The following is a 23,239-nucleotide window of genomic DNA, read 5'->3' as shown; positions in this document are numbered from 1 at the left end:
CACAAAGAGCTGTTTTAGCTCTCTGCTCAGTCCTTACACTTCATTAAAAATGTATGTGTGCTTTGGTATGAATATACATTGTGTTTTTGCTTTTATGTGTCAAAATATGCATCTGATATATTCAGTATATGTCCTCATGGTGTTATGCATATCTTTGTAAGAGGATGCCTTCCATATGTTTATAAATTGCCTTTGTACAGCCGTTTGTTCCTCATGCTGTTCACTTATACAGCTTATTTCTTTGAAAAGACAGGAATCCAGCAGAGAAAAGTAGATGATATGACAGGGTGAGTTGTGACAGGGCTGCAACTCCTAAAGGGAAAAGGAATGCCCTGTGAAAACAGGCTGTACTTACATTGTGATACAGATGCAGCATCCGCATCCCAAGCCTGATCTATTTTACTGACTTGTCTAGAAATGCTGCTGATGGCTCATGTGCATAAAAGCAGTCATCTTAGTAATAAATTATTTTTACACTGTCCAAACTTTGAGTCTTTTTGGTTTAGTACCAGAGAATTCAGGTCAGTGATCGCAGAGCAACATTACTCATCTGCATTGGACCAAATGAGCATACTAATCCCACAGCGGCATGAACCGCATTCATTAATGACCAGAAGCTATACTGTGTGATTTTCTTTTTATTTTCTTTTTTTTTTTTTCCTGACAGCCAAAGTAGATGTCGGGAGTTTCTTTCTGGATTTCGAGGTTTTACTATTATTCTATTCATATCTTGAGGTCTTTTGTACTGGTATTTTGGTTGTTTTATTACTACTGAAGAGGAGGTATTTTTAAATGTATATTTATGACAAACACAATTACTGTTGAATTTTCAACTCATGAAGTTGTTTTTATACTGTAGAGCCAGTCCATATAAGCAAGGCGGAGTGTTGAACTCACTACTGAGCAGACACGGCAGTTCACCTACGCTCCATCTATTGCAATAAGAGCTGTGGTACCTTTTCTATGCACTAAACGCATATACAGAGGCCCTTTCATTTTGTCGAATAGCAAGTCATAGGTCAAAGCACTAGGTCATGAATCATATCAAATTCCTGTCCACGTGAACAAACAAAAACAATGTTTTCCCTCTCAGGAGAGCACATCTGGATAGTCCTGGATGGACCAGTTGATGCCATCTGGATTGAGAACCTAAACTCGGTGTTGGATGACAACAGAACTCTTACACTGGCAAATGGAGACCGTATACCCATGGCTCCCAACTGTAAGGTGGTTTTTGAGCCACATAATATAGACAATGCATCTCCAGCCACCGTCTCACGCAATGGCATGGTGTTCATGAGCTCCTCTGTGCTCAACTGGAGCCCTATACTGGAGGTGAATAAACTGAATAAAAACTTTTTGTTCCACCATCATTGAAAGTGGTGGTGCTTATGGTATGGAATATTATAGTTGTAACTGCTAAATAACATCTACATAATGACACAGTGAATTCCTTGGCTAACTATCTGAACTTCTGTATGGATGTGAACATCACAGAAGTGATACTATATCCAGCATTCTTCACTCTAAATTAAAAATACCTGAAAAGGTCAAATAATTTCAAAATAGACCAGATTTAGGTATGACTAGTCATTCCTGAACGAGCAGTAGTTTTCAGTTATTTCAGAGGATTTAACATTTTTGCTACATCTGACTGCTATAAATAAACAAAATATAACTGGGCCACAGAACCTATACACAAACAGTAACTGCACACCACTATGCCGTGTTGTTTGAAACAAATGTAATTCATGTCATCTGAACTAACTACAGTGATGTGCTTGCTGCTCACAGGGCTGGTTGAAGAAACGCTCCCCCCAGGAGGCAGAGGTGCTGAGGGAGCTCTTCTCCACCTCTTTCTCTGAACTCTACCGCTTCAGTGTGCAGTCACTGGAGTTCAAGATGGACATGCTAGAGGCCTTTGTCATCATGCAGTGCATCAATATGCTGCAGGGACTCATACCACTTAAGGTTAGGTTGAAACTGTTCTGAATTCTCATCATGGGACAGACTGCACTCATAAAGCACTGTATATTTTAATGGTGAAGAGATTAATGCATACTGCCAAGATAAAATGACTGCTGCAGTAAAAGGGAAAAAAATTATATTAATAGAAGGGTTTTAATCATTTGCTGTTTAAGAAAAGCCTCAAACACTTGGAAGCTAATGTACTCCATCGGTCAGTGAAAGAATAAATGACCATTACCTTTTTTTTTTTTTTTTTTTTTTTTTCAATCACAGAGAAAACCAAGAAGAATCATTCCAAATGTATCTATTTAATTTCAGAAGGATAGCCAAATTGAAACCACCAGCAAAGCTATAAAAACCCGAATTTTGCCCAATTTGTGTAATTAGGGCGTAAATCATTATCCAGGAAAAATATATGTTTTTTATATATATATATATATATATATATATATATATATATATATATATATATATATATATATATATATATATATATTTTTTTTTTTTTTTTTTTTTTTTAAAGGGATTGGTGTTGGAGCCATCATTACACCTGAAGTAATGTTGATTAGTAGTAATTAGTTAATACATGACCCAATGATTTAGTAGCTTTATTTTAGATCAGAGAAATGTTTTTCCCTTTTAATTCAGTTCAGTGTTGGAGCTCCTGTGAAACTTTGTGTTCACCTGTTGAGACTACCTTGTAGGCATCTATTTTGACTAGGTGACATGTGTTACGTACTTTGATACATGCTGTTTAGGCTGGAACCCATCAATGTTATGTTTTGTGTTCATGCAAATAAACTTTGGTAAAAAGTGAGAATGCTGACATATGCTTTTTTTTTTTTAAATATTTTTCTTTCTAATTCTTCATGTACTCCCCTCCTCTTTTACTTTTGGTTGTTTCCATAGTCCTTGAAGTGAAATGCTTGTTACCTTACAGGAGCAGTGTGGCGACTTATCCAGAGAGCACTTGGAGCGGCTGTATGTCTTTGCCCTGATGTGGAGCATTGGAGCCTTACTTGAACTGGACGACCGGAGGAAGATGGAAATGTGGCTCAGAGGGAATGACAGTATCCATCTAAATTTGCCAGACATTCCTCGTGACAGCGAGGACACCATGTTCGACTACCATGTCACAGCAGATGGTATGCATGCATTGATAAACAGATGTTATCACCTGTAGAATAGCTGCCAGGGAATATCAAAGCTGTTCCATGACAAGCAGAAGCCTTATGCCTCGTGTTGCACTTTATTTTGACAGCAGGTATATGTTTATTAAATCATACAGTGAAATGCAAAAATATTTCTCCAATTGGAAGACAGCTTAGTTTATCTGTTTCATGTATGCTAATTTTTCCTACTTCCAGGTCAGTGGATCCACTGGAGCACCAGGATGGAGGAATACATTTATCCCTCTGAATTCACCCCAGAGTACAGCTCCATCCTGGTCCCCAATGTGGACAATGTTAGAACAGACTTCCTAATTCAGACCATCGCCAAGCAGGGCAAGGTGAGGTTAGCAACAAAGTAGTGTACATCTGTGTATTGCCTTTGTATGCAATATAATATATACACAGTGTGTATATGCAGTCAGAAATTTAAGGCCACATTTATAAAAAATGTCAAACCTCATGGGTCAGAAGTATAAAATAGTGTGTTAAATAAATGTTACGTGTTTCTCCATGATTTCTTGATATGCCATTTGTTTATATGGACTGAAGCTTTGACTCATGTTTCAAGTGACACATAACCTAAAAAGAACTGTGAGCAGGAACATTTAATATATATACACGACCCTCATTATAGCTTCTTTAAGGCTTAAGATAAAGTTTTAGAGAGAGTAGAGCCCAATTAATCTCTCCTCTGTTCAGTGTATAATGCTTCTTTTATTCCCGACTATGGCTGAGTAGACAAACACACATGCACGCACATCTGATTGATAACATGGCAACATGGCTGGATGCACGATGGCTCTACTAAAAGCCCACATTAAAATGCTGTGGTCAACACTCTACTTAAAAGCCCATAAAATGCTCCACCACATGGCATTTGTCATAGCGCCTGTGTGTGTATTTGTGTGCGGAGGCATTCAGAATCATAATGCCACTAGAAGAAAGTGGGGAGCTTCTGTATGCTGCTGCTTTTGTAAAGAAGTTGCTTGTGTGGGGGTGAGATTTAATTTACTTGCATTCTTTTTGGAAGCTCCTTCAATTCGATTTGTTTCAATTACTTTTACTGGGTACATTTAATTTGTTTTTTTTCCAGAGGCTGATGGATTTAAATTTTGGACATAAATGTACTGACCTGAAAAAATGTTATTTCATTATGTTAAGCTCTACATATTGTAGATTGTACTATTGCAATTGTCAGGTCTTATTCATTGACCTTGCTGAGATTTTAATTTGTAGCTAAACACAAGCATGTGTCATCAGTTTTTCTTATTGTTTTAACGAATGGATCTGTCAAGAGTAAATAATCTATTTGTGGTAGTCATAATGACTACCTTTTTTAACAGTTGTAAGGTGCTCATTTCATATTGGAGAACACAGTTAGCATATACATTTTTGTCTTAAATAAAACTTGATAAAAATCCTGATTAAAAATCTATAAATTTTTCTAGGCTGTTTTGCTGATTGGAGAGCAAGGAACAGCCAAAACTGTTATCGTCAAGGGCTACATGTCAAAATATGATCCGGAGACCCATATGGGCAAGAGTCTCAACTTCTCTTCTGCTACCACACCACTCATGTTCCAGGTAAAGCAGAGCCATTCTCAATCCTCTTATTGTAGATTTAACAGCTCATTGTGCCACGTTTTGCAGTTTCATCTGACAATGGATGCTCTACATCTGTTTTCACTTGTCATGGATTATCATGAACTTGTGAAATAATATTGATTGATGTCTGGTCTGATGAATAATGTGCAGGCTGGAGGAAGGAAAACTGTCGTTTCCCTGTATATGGCTAAGCTGCACATTGATCATGCTGTCACAATGGATTATGTCTGATTGGTACTTAATAGATCTGTCCTCTGTCTCTCTCATTCCCTCGATTTCTGTTATCTTTTCCATCACGGTATGTGTTATTTTTTTCGTTTGCTCTCCCTGTTTCTCTTTTAGAGGACAGTTGAAAGCTATGTGGATAAGAGGATGGGGACCACTTATGGACCCCCTGCTGGGAAACAAATGTCCATTTTCATAGATGATATCAACATGCCTGTCATCAATGAGTGGGGAGACCAGGTTTGGGATAATTTTATCATAATTAACATCACTCTATGAAAACACAAAAAATATCCTTTCACTTTTAGTATATACATGTTTTTGAATTAATGATAGGACTCAACAAAGCATTATTCATTTCAAATCTTTTCATTTTTAATGAATAAATTTTAGACAGTATAATTTTGCACACTTTGGTGACCCAATTAAATTACAAAATTAAATGAACTGTGCTACGGAGAGAATTGATGTGTTGAGGGGAAAAAAGCGCACTGGGCAAAAATAAACAAACAAACATTGATGGTTGAGGAAAAAAAAGTATATTGTAGAAGTAACTCACAACCTTGGGCCCAAGGGGAGAATCTTTCATCGTACAAAAAAAAAAACAGGCACAATTTTTAATTTTCTTGAAGACAGAGAAACCTAACATGATTTACTACTTGGCCAAAAAATTATAATATTGGCCAACCCACAAGAGTCATTCATTAACTTTTACATTGGACTGTGTCATATGCATTCTTCCCTATGAAAACGTGATCCTTTCACCTCAGTTATTATAGTATTTGGCTATAACACACACCAACTGTAACTAACACAGGAAGCCCATGCTATCAGTCACAAGATGTAATGAAGACCTTGCCTTACTTGGTAATGACTTTTACTTGACTTAAGACTTCATTGATCTTCTCTTATCCTTTGTAAGTCATAACATCTCAACATCATCTTAACCTCCTGTTGTGCAGGTATATATTGTAAACATTCTCAGATCACATGTGCACAGGAAAGCGGTTTCGACTCCCTCGAGGCTAAAATGCTTTATATTGAGCTTCTATGTATTTAAATTCCCGACAACTTAAATATTTTAAAATCATGTAGGTTATAGAAGACACATCTATTCACACTAATAAGGACATAAACATTTTCCTTACATTCCATAATAAACCCCAAAAATAAATGATAAAAATGATTCATACTAATTTTACTTTCACCAGCAAGGAAGAATGCAATTCTAATATGAACTAATAACAAATTAACCTCTTCTTGATTTAAGCTCTTACTTTTTGGCCTTCATCATAGGTGACTAATGAGATTGTCCGGCAGCTGATGGAGCAGAACGGGTTCTTCAATCTGGAGAAACCGGGAGAGTTCACCAATATAGTAGACGTTCAGTTCCTGGCAGCTATGATCCATCCAGGAGGAGGCCGTAATGACATCCCACAGAGATTGAAAAGGCAGTTCTCCATCTTTAACTGTACTCTGCCTTCCAATTCTTCCATAGACAAGATATTTGGTGCGTAAAACAGTGTAAAAAGTGCAGTAGAATCATTACTGATGACTGTTAATGTGTTATCAAGACTGATAGTGATGATAATACAGTGCTAACTTACTAAAATACTACTAATACTGCAGTTAGATAAGGACACTAAATGAAAAGTATATTTTATATACAATTTAAGTAAGTCATGTACTTCCTGATATGTTTGTATTTTTTGCTGTAATGGATTGCTAACTGTTGCCTCAAAATTAGATTTCATGTCCCACACATGTACTGTATCTATGCTTCGGTCACTTTCTCGACTTCAATTGAACAACTATCCAACCACAAACCCTGTTATATAGGTGTGATTGGTGAGGGCCACTTCTGCGCGCGCCGTGGTTTCATTGAGGAGGTTCGTAGCACCGTGCCCCGCCTGGTGTCTCTGACCCGCCGTCTCTGGCAGTTAACCAAGGTCAAGATGCTTCCGACTCCCGCCAAGTTCCACTACATCTTCAACCTGAGGGATCTGTCCAGGGTCTGGCAAGGCATGCTCAATACCAACGCTGAGGTGGTCAACTCTGTCCCGGTGAGGAGAGTTAAGTAATTTTTACATTTACTTAAATAACGAGGGTTTTTTTTTTTTTTTTTGATAACCTGATCTCTAAAATGTCATATAAATAAGAAACACAGTTAACATGGCTAGATTTCTACTGGAGAAAACAGATTCTTTTAGTCAGGTATACAGGGTTTTTACAAGAATGAATGTACATTAAAAAGATTTCAGACTGGGAAAGTATTGGAACGATAGCATTGAAAGAGGATGACATAAAATATCATTACCTCTGTTCAGTGCTTCGTTGTATCTAAAGTAAATTGAATGTTCAACTGACATGACACTACTCTGTGCACTACTACTTTATTTCTCTCAGTGGTCTGGTTGTGTGCGTGTAAACGTAGCATAGAGAGAAGTACAAAAAAGTAGAGTAGTGGAGAGAGCCTGACACAATGTTCCATACCCCTACTTATGTATTAGAGGTGCTATATGACCAGAGAATATGTTATGATATAATAAATTTATAATATTAGAGAGAGATGGAAGTGTTTTTTGATTGGGAAGAATAAGGTGGAAAAAAACCTCAATCTGAAATTCTGGCATTGCAAGCTCAATTCTTGCTGTGGTGGCTAACTCCCTGTTGGTTTGTGGCCTCACTGAATAATTGAAGAAAATGAAATATATCTTACAAGCTCAGCATACCTGCTGAGGCTGCCGACTCAACACAGAAGACTTAGACTACAGTAGGCAAGATCAGAATAAACTAAACTACTTGAAGAGGATACAGGGGTGTAGAATATAAATAAATGTAACTTTCCCAAGCTTTTATTCCATTGTGAGTTGCTGTATGTGCAGAAGTCTACAATCAATACATCTAATCAATGTCTGGCTTAAAGAATTTCAGCATAAACAAATGATCCAGTGTGTCTATGCTCAGTGCTTTTCTTTGCTGATCTGAATCTTTTTTATCTTGTCATCAAACTCGTACAATGATTCCATTCAGGAATAAAGGTTTATCCCCATCTGTGCTATTTGTCATTTCCGCTATGCTCTCTATCAACACGCTTAGCTCTCTGTCTTGTATTAGAAAGATTTCTCTCAAGAGAATATTATGTCTGTACCAGCTTGAAGGACAGTGCTAATACAAAAAACATAATTTCCAGGTGTTGCTTGCGTTGTGGAAGCACGAGTGCAAACGTGTGATAGCTGACAGATTTACCATGTCTGAGGATGTGGAGTGGTTTGACCAGTCTTTGGCAAAGCTGTTAGAGGAGGAGCTTGGCAAGGAGCACAAGAACATTGTGGACAACGAAGTAGACAGATACTTTGTCGACTTCCTACGAGATGCACCTGAGGCTACAGGTACTGATTAATCAACAGGATGAAACATCTGGAGACAGGATGCTAGACAGTGTCAACAGTGTTGTTGTTCTTTCTAAAGGAATTAAAAGTAATTTGCTATCGTATTGTGATCATTTTAATTTAAAGTGTTCTTTCCTGACAGGGGAGGAGCCAGAAGATTTAGACTTTAATTTACCCAAGGTGTACGAGCCTATCGAATCATTTGAGACTTTAAAGGAGCGTCTGAATATGTTCCTGAGTCATTACAATGAGAGCATCAGGGGTACTGGCATGGACATGGTCTTCTTTCAGGATGCTATGATTCATCTAGTCAAGGTACTCGAGAAGTGTTTTTTTTCGTTTTGTTTTTTTTTTAATCATTTAGCCAAACTAGTGTGATTAAAATAAATAAATGATGACATTATCAATATTTTTTGTTACAGAATTATCAAAAAGTATTATAAAATGGGAAGTATATATTAATATTAAATTAGGCAAATTAATGTGTATATACATTTAAAAAAATGTTGCAAGCTCAGCCAAACTCAAAACAAACCTAGAGATATTATTAGCTTATCAAGCTGTTATGGCTATGGTGTTACCAAGCAAATAGCTACTCATCTAGTAGACACAGGCATCCCATTTGAGTTGTCTCTGGTCATGTATGGTCCTTATTTTATCAAATGGTCAAGGTTCTTAAATTCGAAAGTCGTCTGATATTCTCAGACAACCTTCAGCCAAAAATATTCTGCCAGTTTTACTGTAGTACAACTTAACTTGGGGATCTTTAACATGCTCACATGCACTTGCACTCACACAAAATCTTTCTCTGTCTCCCTTGCTTGTTTTTTTTTTTTTTTTTTTTTTTTTTTCCATTTCTCACACACAAATTGTCACACATATACATATTCACTCACTTTATTCATCCTAGTTTAGTTTGTATGTTTGGTTTTGTTTGCATAGGTGTCGAGGATAATCCGGACACCTGGAGGTAATGCCTTGTTGGTGGGTGTTGGGGGCTCAGGCAAACAGAGCCTGACCAGACTGGCCTCGTTCATAGCTGGATACAGGATCTTCCAGATCACTCTGACACGGTAAAGCTCAGTACAGTAGGTGTAATATATGGACACGCACATGCATGCGTGTGCGCGCATGCAGGCGCACAGTAGTTATTCCTTATTCATACCCCCTAACCTCATCTTAATTATAACCTGATGATGCTATCAAATATCTAATATCAAGTCATAAAACTCACAAAGATTTTGGAATGGCAGTAACGCCTAAGTTAATGGCAGATCATTTAATTTGCTCATTGACTCATTAAGCCCTAAGGCGCCCTCTAAAAAAGCATTCTAAAACCTAAGTATTGTTTGAAAACAACCTCCTATAACCTGAGGGTTTTCTGAAAAACTTGACAGAATGGTCTACGTTCACTAAAACCTTTATTTCTCAGCCTCTGAAGCAGATTGCAAATTATTGCCTTTGCCCTAATGTTCATCAACATTTTCAAAAAAAATCAAACAAAAAAAATTGAACTGAACTGAAAATCATCATATGAAACGCATCTACTTCGCATTCGATCTTAAAAGATATATACACGGATTTGTTGCATCCAATCTAAATGGGCAAGGTGTATAATATGCCTTTTCCCAGGACAGTCGTCATTTCATGTAGGCTGTAAAAACTATGATTGACAAGTTCTCTATTTCACTCTGACATCAACATGACCACATCCCACACAAATGCTCAACACTGTGCTGTCATCAATCATTCTTTTGATTTTCTGACTTAAACATTCCTGCTTTGGAAAAGTCAATTCCTCCTTAATTATCCTTCGAAGTTAGTTCTATATATATTTGAACAAGAAATATACTTTGCAGTTAATAATAGTGTCATTCTTTATTGAATCTTTTATTGTATCTACAACACACATGGTTTATGGTCCATGAGTTTTAAATGACACTGAGTGACTTCATCATTTAAAACTTTGCCCATAGTGTTGTGGCTCAATAAATTCTCCTGTGGATATTTAAGAGGCTGCCCCTGCTGGTCTCTTTGCAGATATTGAATCACCATAGAAAAACTAACACAAAACAAATCAAAACCACCATACTCTCTTTTTACAGATTATTGATACATTCTCTCAGTTCTGACATTTGACAAAGATTCATCATTCACCTTTTAGGAGCTGCTATTGGCACAAATTAATTCCCAGAACAGGATACGTTCTGAAAGGAACTGAATCAGATTGAAATTTATTGTATAATATCTAGGCAGCTCTGGCTCCTAGCTCTTCTCTGTGAAACAATATCGCTGTCTCCTATGTGACTCTTTTCAGTGCAGTTGATTCTCCTTTGCTTCAACTGTGTCATTTTTCTCTGCTTGCTCTGTTCTACACTTTGTCTGCCTCATTGTTCTGTCTCACTGTGGCCTCTCTCTCACTCTCCCAGTCTCACCCTGTAAAATGTTTTTCCCTCTGTCCCCATTTGTGTGCATTTGTTACCATCACATTTCCTGTCTGCTCTTTTCCTAACAGATTTTAATGTTTGGCATTAATATAAATGAGCCTCGTTTTTCTCCTCTTGGCTTCACAGTTCTCTGGAGACAGCAGGCACCTCAATTGTATGTCTCCCTGCCTTCTTTTTTCATTGCTGTCTCTTTTCTCTAACACACAAACACTCACATACAGTTGCCTCTTACATGCACATCCAGTACAGTTGTCTCTTTAGCTCATGCAGAGTCAATTTGACTTTCATTCTCTGCAACCTGAACTTTCTCATGATTCTCATGTAAACCATCCCTTTAAACTCTGTCATCGTAATGCTGTTACTCTCTTGCTAGATACTATATGTATCTTTTTCATGTGTTTCTCTCCCATGTTTTTTTGTAATATATCTGCCCATTAATCTTCCACTTGTACACACACTTATTTTCCATCTCCCTCTCCATAATTCATTCTAGTTGACACACACAAAAAAAAGAGATCAGATGGAGGCACATTCAAAAAAAGCAACCAGGAAACTGTTTGCTTCTTTACCACCTTTCAAGCCAGAAATCTATCACTGCTCTCACAGTGTTTGCACACACATAGACACATACACACAGCTCAGTTACGAGGCTGTGAATTAAATGTTTTGCCCTTTCATGGTTTTCATTGCAACACAGTATATATCCATATTCAAAGCGTGGTAAGCATGTTCAGCATAATTTGATCATAGACATTTGTGTAATTATCTTTATATGCTGACTGATTTAAAATTTCTAGATCTGATTTCATATTTTATAGATACTGATTGTCATTTTTAAAGGTTTCCATCTATTCAAAGTGAAGCAATGCATCTTTTGGCAATGCACTGAACTTCTACTTGCCACAGCAATGCACTGCTGTCAGAAAAAAAGGATACATCATTATTCACACATTCATATTTATTCAAACACTCACACTGTATGCACTCACAAACACAAACACACTCATACACCGCTTTCCTTATTATCTCTCTCTCTCTGTAAATTTTGTTCAGTCTAACAATAGCAGAGAGAGGGGGGAAAAAATCTGTCTATTTATTTTATGCATTCTGTTTTTTGCCAGGTCATACAATACAGCCAACCTGATGGATGACTTGAAGGGTTTGTATAGAACAGCTGGCCAGCATGGGAAAGGCATCAGTTTCATCTTTACTGACAACGAAATCAAAGACGAGTCCTTCCTCGAGTACCTGAACAATGTTCTGTCATCTGGAGAGGTCAGGAGTGCACGTATGGGGGAAAAAAAAACCCACAAAACCACATTTGCATGAATGCTCATTAATATTAATATAAACCTAGATATTTAATGTGAACTACAGAGTTATGAATGTCTGAAATGCATTTAATAAGAAATTTAAAAGCAACTGATTTTGCTGGCCAGAGATTCTCAGCTAGAGTTCAATTACTGAAGGGCCCTCACAGCAAAAGTTCCCCCTTGATTTGGTGCTGTGAGGTAGGCAAAATCACAGGAATCTGCATTCTGTGTTATTGGGAACATACCAGAAATATAGTTTAGGTCAGTCTTAAATTTTAGTAGTCAAATATTTAAATTTATTTCAAAACTGCCGGTCGGCAGAACAAAGGGCAAATGCATTTGAAAAAATGCAAAACTGCGAAACTAAAAAGCCATGCAGATCCATTTTGGACCAGTTGAAGTTTTAGAGTACAGTTGCAATGGTCCAAACATAAAGTGGTGAAAGCTTGAGCAGGTTTCTGGATTAAAAATTACATCTTTTAAGCTTGATTTCAAAAAGATGCCCTTGATTTCAAGATGTTTTACAGCAGGAGACAGGAAGAGGACTGAACAACCCTAGTGATCTTCACTGTTTAATCAGGAGGTCGTGCACACATAGTAGGTGCTGCTCCAACAGGTTTGCTGACCTGTTGGATCAGCACCTACTACGTGCAACTACCCTACTTATGGTCTGACTGAATGGCTGAATGACTACTACTACTGCAGTACTATGCCTATATTGGGTGGAAAACAAAAAACAATGCTACAGGATCGGGACCGAGTGAAACCCTGGCTCTTATCTTTGGCTAAAATACATTAATAACATGACATTAGGAGTGGTGCTCAGAAAAAAAATATGGATTATGTCTCTCTCCCATTGCACACAAACACTTAATTATGAAGAAAACCTACTGTGGTTACACACTGGTGTTGGCTACCATACTGCACTGAATCTAATACACTAATATTATCTACAAAGGCCTCAACTATACTTTTGTTGTGTTGCTGAAAGTGACAGCTGGCACTCACCTTTGAGTGAAATAAACATTGCATGGCTGTGATACCTAGGCAGTGAATACACAGACATACAGAAGAAAAACCATGTAGTATCTACATGGATAATGAGCAGTGCAGTTTATCTCAATTCAGTCAAATGAAAAAGCAAATTGCGTTTTCCCTGTTGATACGATAGCATTCCACATTTATTTTGTCATCGATTTGGTTGTAATGAATTGAAGCTGTAACTGACAGATGACGGATACAGCTAGGTCTTCTCTGTACTGCTGCACTCTGCATTATAGCTACAGAATGGCTTTTTTCCCGTATAACTCTGTGACAACAGCAATAGCAGCAGGTAGCTACAAGGTCAAGTGCCACTGCTTGCACATTTCTGAACATTTCTCTTTCCGTGGCGTTTCCTGAATTATCCGCTGTACTGTATGCAGTGGTTGTGGTGCAACTGGCAAAAACAAAGCATTTCCACAGCACTCTCATCAGCTCTTATTTTGACTCTTCTACCTCTTCTCCTCTTACTCTTACAATTATCACTGCATTTGTCCTCCACATCTACCTGTTTTTTGCTATGTCTCTCTGTTTAGATTCATCTTTTTCTCTTCCTCTCAATGTCTGTTTTTTCCTTTCCCTCTTACCCTTCCTCCTTCTCCATTCGTTCTACTCTTCATCGTTGTTTTCTTTGTCTCTTCTACTTCCTCTTCCCCTCTATCCCCGACCTTTTTCTCCTAGTTACTCACATGCCTCTAGGCACATTCTCTTTTTTTGCATTATGGCAGGTGCTCAACACTCAACATATTTTAGGGGGAGGTTTTTTTTGCATCTATAGGTGAAGTAATTATTATTTTACACACATTTAATGTCAAGCTGTTATTATATCCAGTATCTCACCAATAGTTACTTCTCCATCAGGCTGCCTACTGTCGTGCTGCTCTGTGCTGATACACTGTAGGAGTCTTAATGCTTTTTACCCCTCGTCTTCCTTGCTCCCTGCTTCCTGCAATATCACTGCTTGGAGGCATATATTCTGAAGGGATATTATGTTGTTCTAATCACATTTAATTCATGGGCAGCAATCTGTGAAAACAGGGCCCCATTTTTACAGGGTTGTTTTTTTTACAATTGCTAATGTTCATTTCTCAGTACTGACATCACTTTTTAAAAACTCTTCACAAAGTCAGCAATAGCAGTCAATTGCTCATTATGTGCAGGTAGAGCACTAAGAGTAGATAAAGAATCTGAACATCTGAATGGTGACTTGTTTTTGTTAATTTCATTTTTTTAATATATATTTTTCATATTCTCTGTGGTGGTGTTTGATGCAACATTAGTGGTGTTACTTAGAGTATAAAATAACCTACCACTAACAAAGAAACATTCAAAGCCACTGTAAGCCAACATATCCACAATATAACAATAGAATTAAACTCTTTGAATTCTGACATGGTTTTCATTTCCTATTTTGATTAGACTTCATCATATGCTCAACTTTCAAAAAAGACAGATTAAACTGGCTAAAAATTTAAAAATGTATGATTTTTTTTTTTTTTTTTGTGCACAAAAGACAAACAACAAAAAGTTACAAATTTTAAAAATACAAAAAATTACTTTTAAGGAAAAGTTTACCAAATAAAAATATCTACCTTTTAAATCTGATCCAATATCAAACATACCATAATATCTATTTACAGTAAATTTTAAAAAAGGTTTAATGGTTCTGTGATCCACTAATTGATGTAGTCCAACCAATATTTCCAGTACTAACAAAGTTTGGCACTAATCATGTAGAAAGGTTACTCACCTTTAATATTGTGCGCACACACACACACACACACACTAACACAGATGGATGACTAGATCAGTGATAAAGACATTTTTGTGACATAAATGGATGTGTGTTTCTATCCTTAGGTGTCCAACCTATTTGCTCGTGATGAGATTGATGAAATCCTCAGTGATCTCATCCCTGTTATGAAGCGAGAGTTTCCCAGGCGGCCACCGACAAATGAAAACCTGTACGAGCATTTCATGTCACGAGTCCGACATAATCTCCACGTTGTCCTGTGCTTCTCACCTGTTGGAGAAAAGTTCCGCAACCGGGCGTTAAAGTTTCCAGCGTTGATATCTGGATGCACCATGGACTGGTTCAGCCGCTGGCCAAAGGATGCTCTTGTTGCTGGTATGTTTCACAGACAGTTTTTATTTTATGTTGATATGATCTGCCTATATATTTGAAGCATTTGTTTCCCAATATGTATACATTGCATCCTTGTATAGTGGCTGCTGTTATTTTTCTCAGTGCTGTAAAATCAGATTAAACTGGGATATTGTAATGCTCATCTATCACTCAGTCAACTTGTTAACAATGTTGTCCTTGTGCTTTTGTAATTACTGAAAGTCAGAACAAAATTAGAACTTCTCGTATTGTCTTTATTGGATGATAGTCATTCCTGCTTGGAAAACAATCAATTAGAATTTCTTCCAGTTTGTCTGTATTTAGCAGTATGTAAACTAGGATATATTTATGTTTAAAATTGCTAATCTGGTTTCTGTATTCAATTTTCACTCTCCACTCTTTGTGATTTTATTCAATTAATACTTCTCTCTCGCTCTGTAATTCTTCCTCCCCCATCATCCTGTCCTTCAGTTTCAGAGCACTTCTTGTCTGTCTATGACATCGACTGCTCACCCCAGGTCAAAAGTGAGGTAGTCCAATGCATGGGCTCCTTCCAGGATGGTGTTGCGGAGAAATGTGTGGACTACTTCCAGAGGTAGGGTATTTTATTGAATTTACAAATTCATTAGAGAGCTGATAGTAGAAAGATGACGGGAAAAATTGGGGAGAGAGAGAGACGGGGAATGTCACACGACAGACATACACGATCTGGGGTCATTGCTGTTTATAGTCAGCACCCTAACCACTAGACTGCCAGGCAGCTCAAAATGTATCTTTTAATACAGCAGTAATTTTAGGAGTAAGTGTGAACCACAGGAATTTCTTTTTGAAAATATTTCAGCACAAGGGTAATATTGAGTACTAGTAACTGGATAAATAAAAGTTTTACTAAAAGTACACTAAAAGTAAAGGTTTAAACACTTTGCAGATGACTTTCCTTCTTTTAATATGACATGAAATTAACCCAATGTAATCTATATTGAATCTAGGTACCGACGCTCAACCCACGTCACACCCAAGTCCTACCTGTCCTTCATTCAGGGATACAAGACCATCTATAAGGAGAAGAGGTCTGAAGTCCAGACCCTTGCCAATAGGTAAACAGACTTAAAGGACTAATTTAATTATTTTTTATACTTGTAATTAGATTGATAACATAAACTGCAGCACATTTAGTTTTTGTAGAATTTAAGATGGCTGTCATTCCACCTTGGCCTAAGACTTTCCATAGCCCTTTTAACGGTAATGCACTTACTGGCAGAGCTGAGTAGCCTTTTTCATGTTTGCAGGCCAGCAGCTAAAATGGTTTGGGAATCAATATGTCAACTGCTGCACATACTGCGTATTGTCTACATCTCTTACTGTTAGTTAGAGTTGGATTGTATGAGACTTGTGTTTAATAGATGATACTAGATTAATAAAGTTGTTGATTCTTATTTCTGTAGTCCAGTCTTCCTCTTAGTCACCATTAGTGGCCAGTGAACATCGACGCATCACTAATTAGGCATAATTAGTGTATGTCCTGCGAAATAACATCAGTTTTCATAGGCAGATTTTCAAAGAAATGTGTCACAGATTGACCCTAATCTTAGTCAGTAGTTATTGACTCCATAATGGCACATACAGTGACAGACTATTGGAATACATGCTAATAAAGTAAGCGTTCATCAAAAGGATCAATCCAAAACTATCAGTTAGATGTCATTTTTTGAGGGTACAGCATTAACCTCAGCATTAAATAACATCCCAGATCCCACAACAGCATAAAATTGCTGCGCTTTTTTTTTTTTTTTTTTTTTTTTTTCCATGATTTTGAACCCATGTCTGCTTATCAGCTGTTCCCCAAGCCTCTCAAGATTTATTGGCAGCTGTTGAAGATTTATCATGACATTTAGAATTCTGACCAGGCATATGCTAGAAGGAGACCTAGGATGAAAAGCTGTTTTCCTGTAAAATTACGTGCGAGTATTTTCACCACCTGGTGCCCAGCGGACCAAAGATTCAGACAGAATGTCATGTAGTTCCTCTTGAAAGTTTTGTAGATATTTCCAACAAGCAGGAACCCAGGTACAGACATGCAGATGCCTTTTAGGTAGTGCAGCACATAATAGCAAGGTGTACTCTGGAACGGCATGCAGTTTAACTAATTATATTTAATATTTCTCCTGTTTAGGATGAATACTGGTCTCCAGAAGCTGAAAGAGGCATCAGAGTCTGTAGCAGCACTCAGCAAGGAGCTGGAGGTGAAAGAGAAGGAGCTAAAGGTTGCCAATGACAAGGCTGATATGGTAGGTTTCAGGTAGTAGGGATTTTTTATTCTTATCTATGTGTGTACGTGTGTGTGTGTTTAGGTTTGGAAAGTGCCTCTAGAGGTACGTACTATATGCTTTCCAACAGTTGGCTTTTTTAGTTTCACTGACATTTTGACATTTGAAAATGAATTAATCAAGTGGAGATTTTGAATTTGAAGAGCAACACAGTCCATAATTGACTGGTAATGTCACACTGATTTATGAGCATTATTTGTCTGGATAGGAATTGTGTTTCTATTGTATTTTCTGGATATGAATATTTATTATTCTGCTTATTTTTTAGTTTACTGTAGTTGTATGTGCAGGTATTTTGTGGATGCACATGAACAGCAGTGAAATTAATGATGTCTTTGCATGAATGATAAAGTAGTAGTAGAGTAGAGTCTGCATCAGTCAGGCAGTGGTGTAGTAGTTTCATGCATGAATAGAAATTCAATACAGAATAAATAGTAAATAACTGTTCATTGCTGGAATTAGTGTGATATCACTTAGAGTTTCAAGTGGGTGCCTTTGGGAAGTATTTTATTATCGTGTACTTTAGCGATGAAGATCCTGCAGTGTGTGAAACAAGACAAATTATGTCTAATGCGGTCCGAATTGTGTGTTCTACAGCTGTCTAAGTGTATTTGTAGTAGTTTAACCGTTGTTTTCCAATTATCTTCATTCATGTCATGTCGACATGCCTACGTACCCTTACACTGTATGTCTCATGTCAGTATGTGTTTGCTTCGAGTGATAACTGATATTAAAATTTTATACAGCAGTTTCTATAAAGTGATAACAAAATAAACACGACATTACCGGTTATTTTTGTTTTATTGATACTTAAGTGGGAATAAAAGTTGAGATTGCTTTGATTCATGTTTATTTTTTGTGAATACTCCCAGGTGTTGAAGGAGGTGACAGTAAAAGCCCAGGCAGCAGAGCGAGTGAAGGTGGAGGTGCAGAAAGTGAAGGACAAGGCCCAGGCCATTGTAGACAGCATCTCAGCTGACAAAGCCATCGCTGAGGAGAAACTTGAATCTGCCCGGCCAGCTCTCGAGGAGGCAGAGGCTGCACTGCAGGTATGGGACTTAGAAACAGTAAAGTTGAATATATGAGCCAAAGGTATCTCCTCAAATCTATGTACCTCAACTACAAACTTGCTCTGTAAGTAAAAATAAGAGCTAAAGACAGATGGGCTGGCCACACAAAGTATTTATACCAGTTTATATATTCTCATCATGATTACTGGAAATCTCTATACTTGGGTACTACCAGCGTCTTTATGTCGCCTTAAGCTGGTCCAGTATGCTGCTACTAGCAAGACTGTTTTTACGTCAGTTCCTGCATCACTTTACAGGCTCCCAGTTACTTTTAAAGTTGAATTTAAAATGACACTGCCTGTCAACAAGGCTTTGAATATGTGTGGACCTCTCAATAAGAATTTTCATTAGGACATACCCTGTAATTCCGCATATGAGCCAGATCATTGTAAACCTGTTTTTCAAATATTTGTTTTATTGAAAAGATATTAACTGTACACAGTATTGCTGAATTCCTGTATGCAGTATGTAGTGCTTGATTTGTAAACCAGTAGGGCCCAGAACACAGAGAGGGTGCTGTTCCAGGGGGTAAGGGGAGAGAAAAAGTCACGGAACGCATCAGAAAATCCACAGTGCCTGGAGCAAATTGAACAACGCCTAAGTGCTAGCTGTTAAGACTAAACAAAACAAACTGTCATTACAAAAAAAGCTTTATTTATTTACAGAGGAGAGAAAATGGAATTAGGGCCAAAAGTTCTATTTACAACCATGAAAAGTAAACAGGCTAAGAAACCGAACTAAGTGACATGTTCTGTCTGTCTATTAATGTGTGGCAGCTGCACACAACAACAGTGCTGTCCATGGTTCTGAAACAACAGCTCAACATTATTCACATGTATCTCGGCCAACAATTTTGTTGTTTTTGCTATCTAGACCTAAGTGATTGACATCTCTCTCTCTTGTTTTAATTTACAAGTGACTTCAATGGGAAATAAAAGAATGACATAACAAAACACATTAAATATTACAAAAAAAAGTATTTAAAGATTTTGATAGTGACAAAGGAGGTGCTGGTCCCAATCTGGGAGGTCCTGGATCCTGTTCTGGCAGGACCTGGCACAAATTAAGCCCTGGCAGGTTTCATTCAATCCTACTGTATCATGCAGTAGGATTGCAGTAACATCATGATGTTCTTTGCTACCCCTGTGTTCTAGATGTCTGAGCAAAGGTTTTTCCCTAAAAGATAGCCTGAGGGCTAAAAATTGTCAGTACATAGTGAGTACAATAAACTGCTCCAACACACAGTATGTGGCTTAATGGCCCCCACCGATATTTCTCTTGCTTTTTCACTTTGTGATGCTTCAGGATGCCATTTTGGGCCCTCTGTGACTTTCTATCTTTAACTGCATGCAGGTTTTGCCTTCTCACCCTGGTGTGTATATTTGTAACAGTTAGTAGTTTTTAAAGTTAGCATGATGCTCTGGGCCTGGAGCTGCGTTGTAATTAAAGCTGTCCTCCCGGGTAGGTGGTTTCATACAGATCTCCTATGGCAGGTCCCTAATTAGATTTTTTATCTTGCTGCTATGGATGGAAACCTTAATTTTCCAAACAGGCAACCCTGGGCTGTGTGTTTGGATTGATGACCGTGCATTTTGATCATGTTTTTTTTCAAGTGCTATAGAATGTTTTAAACAGAGCTGTCATCTAATGGTATTGTTGGATTTAGGATGAACATATTGCATTTTTAATAGCTGTGAATCAAGGTCTTGTACGATTGTACAACAAGATCATAGGATTTACACATTGTAAGTCCAGTTCTTACTAACTTACCTTCGAGGTGGACATTTGCCCTGCCTCATCTGTGTAAATGACCAAGTAAGATTTTTTTATGTATTACTTTCCAGCAGCAACATTTATCATTGATACACAGTACCAGAAATGGTACTACCATTGAATTTGTTAGAGATGAGAGATTAATGCTGTTGCATGACACAATATTGAATGCTATACTTTCATGTTAAAATACTGTGAATGATGTATTGGTGTAAGCGATATAAAAAAGTCAAAGGTAACAATGCCATTCAATAACGTTGCAGTCGTGGCCGTTATGCAAAGGAATTTGCACAAAGCTTGTTTGGCTGATAGTAAACAAGGCAGAACATCAACAATAATACACATATTTTTTTGTTTTGTGGTGCCTAGGATGTTGCTAAATGCAAAATTGAAATCATGATTTTGCAGTGACCTTATTGAGACATTTTTATAAGAAGCTGAGGAGAGGAGAGGAACTAGTGCAAGTGGAAGTAGATGATAAACCAGATTGTCTGCTGGCTGACTCTCTGGTGGGAGGTTCACACTATACTTGGGCTGGTAAAAAAAGAGTGGAAATGGAGCAAGGAGGAGAAAGCACAAACAAGAAAGGTGCAAAAAGGAGAAGAGACAAGACAAGTTGGCACTGGAACATTTTTTTTACTCTTTGCTTCTCTCTCATTTTAATCAGTCCCTTGAGGTAATTCCATCCCTCTTTGCTGAACTCTTCTCATTTTGTATGAGTTTACAGTTAGTCTTCCCGTTTTCTTTATTTTCCTCCATCCCTCCTTGTCAGTGCAGCACACTTTCTCTGCCTTATATTGTCAAACTGTAGCAGTGTGTGCCCTTTCATAGGAAGAAGTAATGAAAAACAAATTACTTTATTCTTTGTTCTCATCTCAGTTAATTCTCTCTCTACTAATTTGCCAACTTAAATCCTCCTTCTCTATTTAACTCTCTCCCCACACATTTCCTTTCCTGTACAGATTGGGACAAACAGTTGGTTTATAATGAAAGATTTTATATATAAATATATATGCGTGTATGTGTGTCTATATATTATATATATATATATAATATAATATAATATATATGTATGTATAATATGTATATTGTATATTATGTATATATTGTATATTATTTATGTGTGTGTTTGTATGTATGTGTGTATATATGTGTGTGTGTGTGTGTGTGTGTGTGTGTGTGTGTGTGTGTGTGTGTATATATATAAAACCTGTGTAATTGCTTTCCTTGTTTTATTGGTGACAGTGTCCTTACTTTGCTGTAAAATGCACTTAAAAACAAGACTAACGTTAACCCATGTTGTCCTTTTTTTTTCAGTTCACAACATCAAGTTATCCAACATCATTAAACATTCAGATATAGTCTACATTATTCTCTCTCTGTACCCACTTAGACAATCAAACCCTCAGACATTGCCACTGTACGAACACTTGGCCGCCCCCCCCACCTCATCATGCGGATCATGGACTGTGTGCTGCTGCTGTTCCAGAGGCGGGTCAACACAGTGAAGATCGACCCAGAGAAGAACTGCAACACGCCCTCCTGGCAGGAATCCCTAAAACTTATGACAGCTGGAAACTTCCTGGGCAGTCTACAGGTATACTTGCTAATATCCAATTTATACAGTTGAGATTGAAGTAGGGTATAAATGCTGCAGAAGGCATGCTCACATATACCATAAACCACATGATTTGGGAGATATTCTTGATAGTCTATAAAGTTATTTACCATATTGAACATGAAAAAAGGTTAAATCATTGTGCATCCTTCACTGAAGAACCAGATCTTCCATCAGATTTTTAAGTTAGTTTCTTATGTTGTAAAATTAAACCAGAAGGTAAAATCTTGTGTTGGTGGGTATTTACCAAAATATTTTTAAGATGTAACAAACGCTGCATGGGTCTGTTTCAGAATGCAGTACAATCACTAGATGAAGCTCGTCTAATCAGTGAATTGTATATTTATTATGACAACTTGTGATGGATGAAATTAGCTGCTGTTCTGTGTAGGGAAGGACACTGGCCTCACTGCAGTTTAAATCTTGTAGGGAACAATGACACAGCGTTTCAAAGTACTTCATAACCATGATATTAGATATTTTACTATTTTTAACAATGATAATAATAAAAGGAAGAACAATGAGACTACAAACTACATTTTCTAAAGTGACAAGTGTATGCTCTTGTACATATGGGCTTAAGAGATCAGAAATACAGGTTTGGCCCAATCAATTTGATACCTTATTTGTGATTGGTAAAATTGATTACATCAGAATGATGTGCAAAATGACAATATTATATACATGCAAGCATCTTCGCAGTGCTCACACGTGCTGGATACTGTCTACCATGGAGCACTGTGGGTTATTACAAATTTTAAAGCACTTACTCACCATTGCTCGTTTTATGCCCCTGTTGGATGGTCTGCCTTATCCACCCATAGTCTTAACCAATGGCATATTTTTATTGATAAGGCTATTCTTGGTCTGCTTCCATCCTACCTACGGATCTATATCCTTCAAAAAAGCATGGGAAGTTATTGTCTTTGCTCCCAGGACTTATTCCTACTGTCTGCCCATAAAGCCCATACTGAATTGGGGGGGGGTTTAAGTATGCTGCTCCCTCTGCTTGGAATCAGTTGCAAAATTACCTGAATCTTAAAGAGCTGGTCTCACTGGATGCATTTAAAGTGATTTTAAAATGACTCAGCGGCAGACACATCTGGCTGTAGATGATTTGTGTGATTCATATTGCCCCAGTTTGATCCCTGATGTTGATGACTT

General features: G+C 37.5%; 1 protein-coding gene across 1 annotated transcript in view; it reads left to right on the top strand.

Annotated features, from left to right (window-relative positions):
- Positions 1-23,239, top strand: part of dnah5 (dynein, axonemal, heavy chain 5) — a 100,732-nt gene that overhangs the window by 39,080 nt on the left and 38,413 nt on the right. Inside the window, exons 48-65 of the mRNA XM_040117368.1 lie at positions 1,094-1,335; positions 1,795-1,971; positions 2,909-3,113; positions 3,336-3,478; positions 4,589-4,723; positions 5,087-5,209; positions 6,266-6,479; positions 6,809-7,032; positions 8,163-8,361; positions 8,504-8,676; positions 9,304-9,434; positions 11,930-12,083; positions 15,023-15,290; positions 15,759-15,882; positions 16,277-16,384; positions 17,461-17,575; positions 18,487-18,663; positions 21,851-22,054. Of these exons, the coding sequence (XP_039973302.1) occupies positions 1,094-1,335; positions 1,795-1,971; positions 2,909-3,113; positions 3,336-3,478; positions 4,589-4,723; positions 5,087-5,209; positions 6,266-6,479; positions 6,809-7,032; positions 8,163-8,361; positions 8,504-8,676; positions 9,304-9,434; positions 11,930-12,083; positions 15,023-15,290; positions 15,759-15,882; positions 16,277-16,384; positions 17,461-17,575; positions 18,487-18,663; positions 21,851-22,054 (3,116 nt within the window). The remainder of the gene's footprint in view (positions 1-1,093; positions 1,336-1,794; positions 1,972-2,908; positions 3,114-3,335; positions 3,479-4,588; positions 4,724-5,086; positions 5,210-6,265; positions 6,480-6,808; positions 7,033-8,162; positions 8,362-8,503; positions 8,677-9,303; positions 9,435-11,929; positions 12,084-15,022; positions 15,291-15,758; positions 15,883-16,276; positions 16,385-17,460; positions 17,576-18,486; positions 18,664-21,850; positions 22,055-23,239) is intronic.

This window comes from Xiphias gladius, chromosome 22, assembly GCF_016859285.1.
Source record: "Xiphias gladius isolate SHS-SW01 ecotype Sanya breed wild chromosome 22, ASM1685928v1, whole genome shotgun sequence".
In the NCBI taxonomy this organism is placed as follows: domain Eukaryota; kingdom Metazoa; phylum Chordata; class Actinopteri; order Istiophoriformes; family Xiphiidae; genus Xiphias; species Xiphias gladius.
The sequence above is the reverse complement of the archived record's forward strand: the minus strand, read 5'-3'. Positions and strand labels throughout refer to the sequence as shown.